The 13,163-nt window shown below is 41.0% G+C and overlaps 1 protein-coding gene across 1 annotated transcript in view; it reads left to right on the top strand.

Moving 5' to 3' along the window:
* Positions 1 to 13,163, top strand: part of LOC111981964 (kin of IRRE-like protein 3) — a 308,738-nt gene that overhangs the window by 258,088 nt on the left and 37,487 nt on the right. Inside the window, exons 7-8 of the mRNA XM_024013468.2 lie at positions 7,973 to 8,121; positions 8,643 to 8,770. Of these exons, the coding sequence (XP_023869236.1) occupies positions 7,973 to 8,121; positions 8,643 to 8,770 (277 nt within the window). The remainder of the gene's footprint in view (positions 1 to 7,972; positions 8,122 to 8,642; positions 8,771 to 13,163) is intronic.

Below are 13,163 nucleotides of genomic sequence, written 5' to 3'. Positions count from 1 at the left end.
ATTGGGCTCTCACCGAAGAGAGAAATTTGTCCGGCTCATCTAGCAAATCCTAATCTTACATTTGCATAACATGCCTCATACGTAAATTGTCTGCAACAGTGAAATGGGCGACAACTACTTGAATTAATGAGGAGGCTGAACGCACCTCATTTCAAACTGTTGTTTGAAAATAACTTGAAATTGACAAGATTAAACATAGTTTATAGATAATTAGCAGGCAATTTGCCTTGGTTTGCAGGCAGCACGTGTTAACTGTCCTGTTGCGTAACAATCACATTTTGGAACAGTGAGCGCATTCTGACATCACACGCATAAAAAAAACTCACGCTGAGGAGACCAGCATGATTTTCCTGTGTTATATAATGAATTTAGTCTATGGGCCAGGAGAAACTTTAATCCATTATTTGGTTTGTTTTAAACAGCCATTTAAAAACGTCAGCTAAAAATCACTGTGAGAGATAGGGGCAGCCGTACTGAAATACTGAACTTCCTTGAAGACAAGCACACACATATTTTTGACCAAAGTCCATTTTCAAGAAAATCCTAGCCAAATTGAAAGTCCTTCCCCTTAAATAAATAAGTGTACTGTGTTTTTGCAAAAAGCTAAGGGATGGGGCTGGAGAAATGTTACTGCTCTCAAATTCAGAAACAGAGCTATGGGTGCAAGGACTGACCATCCATGACATCAAAATTATAGCTTTAACCATGTTATATATGCTATACAGTGTTTACATTGGAGTAAATCAAGCTTATATTTTGCGTTCTGATAGGGTACGATAGTTAAACTAATCTCATGATGCATTTATAAGTTATATTCTTCAAGAATCAATGCGTACATACATTTCTACATAAAAAAACGTTTCACTAATGCTGACCTCTAACGTCACCTACAAAGGAAATTACGTAGATAACAGCATTTTCGGCAGTCAAATGCAACAACAAAACATTATTTATAAAAAGCAATCTATTAATATGGTTTTTGAACACAATACAAGCGTGATAGCTGTACTTTTACTTATAATTCTCCCTTTTGAATCTATACAAACTAGTGCTGACAGGCAACTACACATTGTCAAGATCCCACAAACACAAATGAGGAAATGGCTACCTAAATATGATCCCCAATCAGAGACAACGATAAACAGCTGCCTCTGATTGGGAACCATATCAGGCCACCATAGAAATACAAAAACACCTAGATGACACACCCAAGTCACTATCAAGCCCCAACCAACCAAAAACAGCTTACTATGGTCAGGGCGTGACAATTTCCGACTTAAAAACGGGTAAATTCCCACCTTCCACATGATTACGAATGCAACATAAGTCTCCCATTGACATCAACCCTGCAAACAAAAATGAATAGTTACGATGTCCCCGAAACATAGTGCTCAGGATGCTGTTTTATGTTCCTGTCGAGGTTTTGTCTTGTTCCCGGTTTGTTCCCGGGACGTCCCCAAGAACGATTTTAGGACGTTCTCTGGACGTTGTGTCATGGACCATGAACAAACCGGGAACTAAACCAAACCTCCACAGGAACATGACACAATGTCTTGACAACCTTAGGTGACCATTTTGTGACACATTTATTGTTTCGAGGATAGGACCTGTCTGAAACATCCCCTTGCAGTCATTGAATGTCCCAACTACAAAGTCCTATCAGAACCAAAAAGAAACCTATTTGTAATGTTCCTTAGTGGTCATCAAAATACCTTTTTTATGACTTTATACTGCGACCAAACTGAGGCCTATACTGAAAGTCAATTTATGGTGTTGAGTATAACGTCATGTTTTAATGTTCCTAGAACGTTTTCAAAGGTCATTGAGATAACGTCTCGCCCAAACCCTAAAAGGGACCTTGTGTTAACGTCGCCTAATGTCCTTAGGACGTCCCCTTTTTGCCGGTAATGCATTTGACTTAGTAAATTGGGATTTGCTCCAGTGTGTATATGAACGGTACTTACTTAACGGTAAGGGCATTCATTTTAGGCAACCGAACAGTTGGAAAAGTTATTGTACACCTCTGAAGTAGTTCCAACAATAGGCACCTTATCACTGTGCTCAGGTAGCCTAGTGGTTAGCGCATTGGGCCAGTAACTGAAAGGTTGCTGGATCAAATCCCTGATCTGACAAGGTAAAAATCTGTTGTTCTGCTCCTGAGCAAGGCATTTAACCCATGGTTCTCCGGGCGCCGTGGATGTTGATTATGGCAGCCCCCCGCACCTCTCTGATTCAGAGGGGTTGGACTAAATGCAGAAGACACATTTCAGTTCTACAACTGACTAGGTATCCCCCTTTTCCAGGTATAGGCAGTAACCTAAATAAGAGCTATGAAGGACAGTTAGCACTGTGACTGTAGAGATAGAAGAACCTTTCCCAGCATCGTGAGGAAATGGACAGAGAGAGTGTGGGATTGTTCACACAAGCAGAAGTCCACAGCCCTCCCAACCCAGGAGAGAGAGGAGAGAATGGGAATCTACTGTAGAAGAAAGAGTAGGGCCCTGACTTGATGCAAGAATCCTCTCTACTCCTCTGGCTCTGTACTAAATGGCACCCTATTTAATGCACTACTTTTGACCAGGGCCCACAAGGAAACCCATAGGGCTCTGGTCAAACGTAGTGCACTAAAACAGGGAATAGGGTGCCATTTTGTACACATCACTACTATCTATTCTCTTTCAAGGGAAATACCTAGTCAGTTGTATAACTGAATGCATTCAACTGAAATGTGGCTTCCACATTTAACCCAACCCTTCTGAATCGGAGAGTTGCGGGGGCTGACTTAATCGACATATTCAGCGCACAGGGAACAGTGGGTTAACTGACTTGCTCAGGGGCAGAACGACAGATTTTTACCTTGTCAACTCGGGATTCAGTCCAGCAACCTTTCGGTTACTGGCCCAATGTTCTAATCACTAGGCTACATGCCTTAAAGCTGCACACAGACAGGCTCGTTTCTCGCTGCCTTCTTAATGCCCTATTTGCATGGGATTAGTTTTACTGGGGGAGATAGGGTTATGTAATTATGTGCATGAGCACAAATCACCACATCCGTAATTTAAGTCCCATCCGAATCGGCCATGTCGGTTATTTCTACAAAGCAGGAGAGTAATAATTCCAGCCGGAAAAAAACTTCCCGTGCAAATCGAAGTAATTTAAAAAAAATGTTGTGTTGCTCACGGTTTGAGCAAGAAAGCAATAACTAATTCGATAAAATTATGCGCTGCGCATAGCCTATATATGAATGGCCTACATGTATCAACATTCACAGTGAATGCTTTTGTTTATACGTTTTGTGCCAATGAATTGAACATTGCCAAATGCATCAGTAAAAAAACATTGTGCCTATTTAATGCAACCCTTGCTGTTAGATCGCAAAGCGGCATTACAACTGAGCTAAACTTTTGGAAATGACAAGTTCACTTTCTCATCCATAGCCTAAAAACACATCTCAAGTGCTGTTTACCTCACATCTGCAGACTGGGGGGCATTTAGGACGTCTTCCACTGCGGATCGCTAAAATATCCTAATGATTATGATCACACTTCCTCAATCAAAATATTACGTCAACACTATACCAAAGATGGTTTGGTATGGTTTATAAACTTGGAAGCCAAGCTCGAGTTACCAGTGAAGCCTGTTATTGCCTGGACATGTTGAAAAATCTTCATGTCTAGAATAAAAACATCCAGGCTTCCGTCATAACAGTCAATTTATTGAAAAAAAAGAACAAATTACAGGGGGCAGTTTGGGAATAATTACATACACAACCTTCTCTAGTAATACAAGTCCTGTGCGATTAGGGCTTTAGCCAATGCTTGGCTATTGATCACCAGAGAGCTACCATTTTCCTTGTGAAATGAGGAGTGTTCTTCCGATGCCTGAGAGGTCGGAGCAGGAAGCTGTCGATGCTATGAGGTTGGGCTTGGAATCTGGATGTAGGGGATAAGGAGGGATAGGAATAGGGAGGTATCTCTTATCTCAGACACTCCAGACCTTTTACTCAGAGAAAGTATGATGGTTTGGAAGCGTGGAGAGACCTAACGGTTTGGAGATGAATATCTAATACTTCAGATTGCGTCCATAATGGCACCCTTTCTCTATATAGTGCACTTTGTTTGACCAGAACCATATGGGCCCTGGTCAAAAGTTGTGCAATATCTAGGGAATAGGGTGCAATTTGAGCTGTAGCCCAGGTGGTCTTTCATTCAAGCTCAATTGGGGGAAGAGAAAAACATGAAGGAGGGAGATGAGATCACCTTACAAAAAGATAAATAAACTCTGGGGAGTGGATGGTCCATTTTGTGAGAGATGCAGGCCATCTGGTTGAATGACAGCACAGAGGTGAAGGGGGGGGGGGGGGGGGGGTCCGGGAGCCTAACTCCATTAGCAACTTTTTGTTTATAATAAAGCTGCAGAGAAAGTGAGATAGAGAGAGAGAGGATAAAGTGGGGCAGGGAAGGGGAATGAGATGGTTTCGCTTGCAAATAAAGTACGCTTCTTATCCTCACGGGGGTTTCTGGTGTTGGTGTCACTGCTGCTGTTGTTTTTGTCGCAGGGCAATTTGTGGTTCCTAATTTGACACTTCTGAGGTGTCTGATGAAAAGACTCAATTGTGCAGATTTAGCTCGGCTTGTCAGCTGTTTGATGAGAAGGTGGGTGATTTGAACACAAATCGCTCTCTATGTGTATCGACATGAACTAATTTGATTGTTGTTGTTTTATGCAACAGGGTTCCTCTGGGAGGAGAGTGTGTGTATACATGCGTGAGTGTGTCTGTGTCTGTGCGCGACACCCTGCATTCGAATTGTACAGCAGAAGATCATAGAAAACATGAATAGCACTTCAAAAACTCAAAAAAGCTAAATGGATTCCTTCGTGCATACAGTTATGTGGGTTTACATGTTCAAAAGCGGTGCTCATATATACGATCGTTACTGAATAATTCAGAAGTGACTGGGAAAGGATGGGCGTCAGACATGTAGCTCTGATCTGTTCCGAATCTGACATTCAGAGGCTTGAGAGAGAGCATATTGAGAAGGGATATTGAAGAAACATTGACAGCAGACAGCATCACCCTTTCGGAGTTCGTCTTTGCCATTTTCAAGCTGTGTTTTTCGAGTGCCATGGTAAGGCAGTAAAATATCTTCTGACTCATAGGCGATTTGTTTTACTTTGATCCCCTTCAATGCGGTCACGATCCCTTTCAACGCTGTGATGAAATATCTTTCGCAAAATGGCAGACCGTCATATGGCATCTGGTGTCTAGCTTGTACGGATTGCATTGCTTCTGTGGGTTCGTCCCAAATGGCATCCGATCCCCTCTATTGTGCATTACTTTTGACCAGGGCCCATTGGGAAACCTATTGGGCTCCAGTCAAATGTTGTGCGCTATATTGGAAATAGGGTGTCATTTGGGTCGCATCCTGTGTACACCCGATCAACAGGTAACTACCTAAATATTGAAAACACTTGAGTAAATGTGGGATACAAAGTATATTTATGGCAGGTGTTTCCACACAGGTGTGGTTCCTGAGTTAATTAAGCAATTAATATCCCATCATGCTTTGGGTATAAAAATGCTGGGCAGGCCATTATTTTAGCTGCCATGGCTATGGGATGACAATGTCCCCATCCACAGGGAAGGAGTGTTCAATTAATGGTTTGATGAGTTTGAAAATGATGTAAACCATATGCCGTGGCCGTCAGTCACCAGATCTCAACCCAATTGAACTCTTATGGGAGATTCTGGAGCGGTGCCGGAGACAGCGTTTTTAACCACCATCAACAAAACACCAAATGATGGAATTTCTGGTTGAAGAATAGTTTTTCATCCCTCCAATAGATTTCCAGACACGGTGCATTGAAGCTGTCGAATCCCCCCAGTAGAGTTCTATACCAAGGTGCATTGAAGTTGTTCTGTCTCATGGTGGCCCAACGCTCTATTAAGAGTTCATGTTGGTGTTTCCTTTAATTTGGCAGTTACCTGTATCTTTGATTTGAATGCTAGATGAAACTTTAAAATGGACATTCCACAATTGAGAAATGTTTCTGGAAGGGAATGTCAACGCGGGCCTGGATGGTGCATCGAAAGTGAATGGTGTGTTCTACAACAGTACATACAGTCTGCTTCCCAAATGGTACCCTATTCCCTATGTAGTGCAATACATTTGACCAGGGCCCATAAGGCTCTGGTCAAATGTAGTGCACTATATAGGGAATAGGGTGCCATTTGTGACATAGTCGTAGATTTACAGCAATTGAACATAACACACATGAGAAAATGAAAACAGGACTTTTCGTGAATGTATGTATTTGGTTTTGACAAGAATTCGAAGGTAGTATATGTCTGTGTTGTCTGTATTCACAAAAAATGTTCTGCCTGTTCATAATCTCATTATCTAAATGTTGACATCTATAACCAGAACATCTTTTCTAACATAGCATTACACACAACAAACAGTGCATTGTTAAAATACAACAACACATTTTATTTTCAAATATGTTCGTCCTAGTTAATTATGTATGATTTGTCGCTCTTTTCACTCCGAATCCTAAAGTTATGTTTTGTCCCGATGTATAGCCTAGCCTACATAATTGTTCATCGCATTTATTCAAAACTGGGTTCTGTGTATTCTTTACTTAAACCCCCCCCCCCCCCATCTGTCATTGTAAACAATAGTTTGTTTGTTCAGGTGCTTGATCTACCTATTACTGGTACTGCGGTGAGATATGCATGTGCCGGGCAAGGTCCTTCGCACAGCCAATTTATTTATACTTCGTTATAATGACTTCGGCATCAAAGCGTGTGAACGACAGAGACAAAATGAGAAAACCTATATTGTAAAGCCCTCCTCAAGCACTCCCTTTGTTGACAACAAGCAGCACATGAATATGCTCAAACGAAGAAGAGATAAAAGCAATGCACCGAAACAAAACAAAAGCCACCTTTTCTTTTGTTGTTTCACTATGCTTGGCGAAGCGCAGAACACCGGAGTAAATTGCACTCGAATGCAACACGTTTTAACTGGCTGAGTCCCAAATAGCACGCCATTCCCTATGTGCCCTGGTCAAAAGTAGTGTACTATGCAGGGAATTGTGTGCCATTTGTGACACAGCCACTGGTCTTTCATGTCCACCTCCAAGGGGGCTGCTGGTTGGATTTCATAGCCCACGTTGTCTTCCCTCTTCCCAGTTGTAACCACTCTGGGCTGAAGTGGCCCCTAGGTACAAATCTAAGATCAGCTTCTCCTCCCCCACCAAATCATAACCGTCTATGAATTTAAGAATGCTTACATTTCTCCAGTTCCTTACCTCAGCTTTTTACCGAAACAGCAGGGGGAAACCCTTTGTTATTTTTTCAACTGTGGATTTCCCCTTTAAGGGTAGGATTGGGGGAGGGAAAGCTGATCCTAGATCTGATCCTAAACTTCCTGCCAGAGTGGTCACAACAGGAAAGACAGTGAAGTTGACCATAGATGCTGAAAAGATCTTCCCCGAAGATGAGGTATGGGCTGGATTAATGTAACCACTCTTAAATGCATATACAGAGCTATGGATGCAAGGACTGACCATCCATAATATCAACATTATAGTTTGAGCCATGTTTGGAGGCTATCCGGTGTTTGCTTACGTTTACTTTGTTTACGAACATTGTGTATTTTGGGTTCAGATGGGGTATAAAATCTCATGAGGCATTTATAAGTAATATTCTTCAAGAATCAATGGGTACATACAGTATCATTAATTTATAAATCCAAAAATGGATGTAGCAACAGCCAGATTGCCCCTTTAATCATAAGTGAGGAAATGCAAAACCGACCGAAGATCAGCATCCAGAGGCAGCTTCAGGTACAGATCTAGGATCAGCTTCCCCTCCCCTAATCCTAATTAACCATTAGTGGGGAAAATGCAAAACTGACCCAAGATCAGCATCTAGGTCTAACTTCAACCTACTCTGTTGTATATTCAGATGGGCCAAAGGGGGCAGCATCATCAGAGAGGTGTCAGGTGACACCTATGAGGTCATCGTGGACCACTCGTTCTTCACAGAGCCCGTCTCCTGTGAGGTCACCAATGCGCTGGGCAGCACCAACATCAGCAGGAACGTGGATGTCTACTGTGAGTAGTAATCCGCAAGCAACATGTGCAAGCAAGCACGCACACACACACACACACACACACACACACACACACACACACACACACACACACACACACACACACACACACACACACACACACACACACACACTACTGTGAGTAGTCCCCAAGCAAACAGACCAAGGAACCAAAACTAGCTAGCTACAGGCACTACGAATCACATCTACCACTACATGGATAGTCCCAAATAGAAGGTTTGTAGATGTTAACTAACTGTCAACAACATTTCAACTAACTATCAAATAAACCCTCGCTCTAACCTTAATCCTTACCCTAACCCTAGACCTAACCCCAACCTTACCCTTCCCCTCACGCTAATCATACACTCAACCCTAGCCCTTACCCTAACCCCAGCAAGTTGTTGTGTATCAACAGAGTTGCAATTATTTGTTTGCTGATACTGGAGCTTAAGGATCTGTAGATCATCTACAGATGATTATCCAAATCAAGTGTAACCATTTCTGTTCCTGTGGTTCCAGATGGGCCCAGAATGGCTGCTGAGCCACAGTCTCTACAGGTGGACCAGGGATCAGATGCTATCTTCAACTGTGCCTGGACAGGAAACCCCTCCCTCACCATTGTGTGGATGAAACGTGGCTCTGGAGTGGTAGGCATTGTAATCACCATCATCCTTTTTATTATGCTTGTATTTCCAGTTACTTATTGTGCAAGACCCATTCCCTCTTAACCCTCATACTACCGACTCGGGTACTTTGAGCCCAGAGGCACATATTTTTATCATTGCACAAGACTTTGCCAATCATCTTGTTCTTAATAAATATAAATTATTGTTTGGTGTTTCTGTATCAATATGGACTTTTTTTTAAATCTGCTCCTTCGGGGTCATTTTGACACCAGACAAAAACACTTAATTTCGTCTATTGTAATTTGATAGATCTGACTCTTTATTTGAATCTATGTTTCTCTGGAGACATAATAACAATTTATCCATACCACCAGAAGGTGGAGGGGAACCTGAATCAGTGATTTTGACCAGATAGAAAGATCACCTGCAGAGATATAGTTCCCCATGTACTAAACTAAGATTTTACTTTTCTATACCATGTAAAGTCTGACTGCGTACAAAACCAAAATAACATTATTTTTGTGGATAGAAAAATCTGTATTTTCCGAAAAGTAGTTATTCTAGGGCGAATCTAAAGTGTTTATTTGAATCCAGGTTTCTCTGGAGAGTTGTACATATAATCAGAGGGTGGAGGTGTACCCGTTGCAGTGACCTTGACCTGATAGACAGATCACCTGCAGAGATGGAGCACCTGGTGTACTCGTCTATGGTTATAACTGGCTATAACTATGACTGTGTACAATATATAAAATACCTTAGATATATGCTTAGTTGCAGTCAAAACAGCTCATGAAAGTCTGTCAGTGGTATGAATACTTGGTAGAACTGTAAGACAGAAACCAGCTACTCTCTGAATGTACACATACTGTAGTGGTGTGTATTCCCCCGAAAAAAAATAGTTATTCTACTGCAGATGTTATATAAATACCAGAATTCCTATAATGCCCTCCAATATTCTATATGTGCAACTTAGGTTTCTTTGTTTGCTGTAACATTTGGTTTGAAGTGACTTTGAGGATTTGGGAATGCTTTTTGGAGCATCCTGCCATAGATCCTACCACTCCCATTGTGTCACTAGTAGCGATGCTGGCAGTGGGGTAAATGAAAAAGTAAAGTAAATAAAGAAAATTAAGCCATATTTTTGGTAGCTGTCTCAGGATCAATTGGTTAATTACTTTTTGTCAGTAAAATTAAGTATATTTCAAATGTTGGTGTACCACCCATTTTTAAATTCATATTTATTTCAAAAATTCTAAAAACTAAATGACACTACAATAAAGTGATGGTAAATCTGCTATTTATTATTAGTGTGAATTGTACCTTGGAAAAAAGCTGCACATTATTTAAGGGGAAATTTACATTATCTTTTGACAGAATATGCAAATTAACTGTACTTTTGCTATGGTCTGTTTGGTCTGTTTTGGTAAAACAAATATCTCAGATAACATAATGTACATGTCTAATTACACTGAGTGTACAAAACATTAGGAAACCTGATATTTCCATGACATACACTGACCAGGTGAATCATAGTTTTGTAAACTTAGTGTTTGTTTTGATTAGAATTAAGTTTATATTTTACTATGATTGTTTCTTTTTCCCAATAGTTTCTTCTTGGGTCAAAATGACCCCAGTTCGTAATCCATGCATGTAAAATATGTTGGTAGTATAAGGATTAAGGGCAATGAAGTATTATATTCTATTCTACAATGCCTTCTGAAAGTATTCAGACGCCTTGACTTTTTCCAAATTTTGTTAGGTTACAGCCTTATTCTAAAATTGATTAAATAGTTTTTTTTACTCATCAATCTTCACACAATACCCCATAATGACAAAGCTCCCCCCAAAAATGTGACATTTTTGCTATCATATTTACATAAGTATTCAGATCCTTTACTCAGTACTTTGTTGAAGCACATTTGGCAGTGATTACAGAGTGATTACAGAGTACAGAGTGATTACTAGAGTCTTCTTGGGTATGATGCTACAAGCTTGGCACACCTGTATTTGCAGATCCTCTCAAGCTCTGTCAGATTGGATGGATAGCGTTGCTGCATAGCTATTTTCAGGTCTCTCCAGATATATTAAATCGGGTTCAAGTCCGGGCTCTGGCTTGGCCACTCAAGGACATTCAGAGACTTGTTCCGAAGTCATTCCTGCCTTGTCTTTGCTGTGTGCTTAGGGTAATTGTCTTGTTGGAAGGTGAACCTTCGCCCCAGTCTGAGGTCCTGAGCACTCTGGAGCAAGTTTTCATCAAGGATTTCTCTGTACTTTGCTCCATTCATCTTTGCCTCAATCCTGACTAGTCTCCCAGTCCCTGCTGCTGAAAAACATCCCCATAACATGATGCTGCCACCACCATGCTTCACCATAGGGATGGTGCCAGGTTTCCTCCAGACATAACGTTTGGCATTTAGTCCAAAGAGTCCAAGCTTGGTTTCAGAGTCTTTAGGTGCCTTTTGGCAAACTCCAAGCTGGCTGTCATGTGTCTTTTACTGAGGAGTGGCTTCCGTCTGGCCACTCTACCATAAAGGCCTGATTGGTGGAATGCTGCAGAGATGGTTGTACTTCTGGAAGGTTCTCCCATCTCCAGAGAGGAACTCTGGAGCTCTGCCAGAGAGACCATCGGGTCCTCCCTGACCAAGGCCCTTCTCCCCCGATTGCTCAGCTCTAGGAAGAGACTTGGTGGTTCCAAACTTCTTCCATTTAAGAATGATGGACGGCACTGTGGTCTTGGGGACTGTTAATGCTGCAGAAATGTTCTGGTACCCTTCCCCAGATCTGTGCCTCGACACTATCATGTCTCAGAGCTCTACGGACAATTCCTTCGACCTCATGGCTTGGTTTTTGCTCTGACATGCACTGTCAACTGTGGGACCTTATATAGACAGGTGTGTGCCTTTCCAAATCATGTCCATTCAATTGAATTTACCAAAGATGGACTCCAATCAAGTTGTAGAAACATATCAAGGATGATCAATGGAAACAGGATGCACCTGAGCTCAATTTTGATTCTCATTGCAAAGGGTCTAAATAATTATGTAAATGTGATATTTAAGTTTTTTACATTTGCAAAAATGTTTTTAAAAAACAGTTTTTGCTATGTCATTATGGAGTGTTGTGTGTAGATTGATGAGGAAAATAACTATCAATATCAATTTTAGAATAAGGCTGTAACGTAACAAAACGTGGAAAAAGTCTGAATACTTTCCTAAGGCACTGTATGTTTTTCTGTTCTGTTTCTATGCTATTCAATTTTGTATTCTATTCAATTATATCCTGTCCTATCCTCTACTGTTTTATTCTAACAATTATATTCTATTTTACCGGTATTCTATTCCATTGTATTCTTTTCTAGCAGTTAGTGATTTCATTAGTATATTGTGCCAATGCAACTTGATTCTTCCTTCACCTAGAGGTGAATATCATGTACTATATAGGCATCAAATATGCTTTTTTTCTGTATTTAACCTTGCAGAACACTTTTGATCAAATCCAGACATCTTAAGAGATGCAAAACAGAAAATACCTATGGAAAAACTGCAAAAGATCCCAGACACTCAACACATCATACTGTACATTCCCCACACATTGGCTAACCTGTAACGGCGTTCCTCTCTCTCTTCATAAGAAGAGGAGGAGTAGTGATCGAACCAAGGCGCAGCGGGTTGTGAATACATGATGAATTTTATTTACAAGACAAAACGAAACAAACTATACTTGAATAAACTAACAAAATAACAAAACGATGTAGACAGACCCGAACAAACGAACTTACATATACACGAAGCACGCTGACACAGGAACAGACTACATAAACGCACGAAACAAACCGAAACAATCCCGTATGGTGTAACATAAACACAGACACAGGAGACAACCACCCACAAACAAACATTGTGAACAGCCTACCTAAATATGACTCTCAATCAGAGGAAACGTCAAACACCTGCCTCTAATTGAGAGCCATACCAGGCAACCCAAAACCAACATAGAAACAGACAACATAGAATGCCCACCCAAACTCACGTCCTGACCAACTAACACACAAAACTAAACAGAAAACAGGTCAGGAACGTGACAAACCGGGCTATCTGCATTGTGTCCCGCCACCCACCACCAGCCAACCCCTCTTTTACACTACTGATACTCTCTGTTCATCATATATGCATAGTCACTTTAACCATATCTACATGTACATACTACCTCAATCAGCCCGACTAACCGTTGCCTGTATGTAGCCTCGCTACTGTTATTTTCACTGTCTTTTTACTGTTGTTTTTATTTCTTTACTTACCTATTATTCACCTAATACCTTTTTTGCACTATTGGTTAGAGCCTGTAAGTTAGCATTTCACTGTAAGTACCTGTTGTTTTCAGGGCACGTGACAAATAAACTTTGATTTGACATTCA

Source organism: Salvelinus sp. IW2-2015, linkage group LG20 (genome assembly GCF_002910315.2).
Source record: "Salvelinus sp. IW2-2015 linkage group LG20, ASM291031v2, whole genome shotgun sequence".
In the NCBI taxonomy this organism is placed as follows: Eukaryota; Metazoa; Chordata; class Actinopteri; order Salmoniformes; family Salmonidae; genus Salvelinus; species Salvelinus sp. IW2-2015.
Note: the sequence above shows the minus strand (reverse complement) of the source record. Positions and strands in the feature narration are given on the sequence as shown.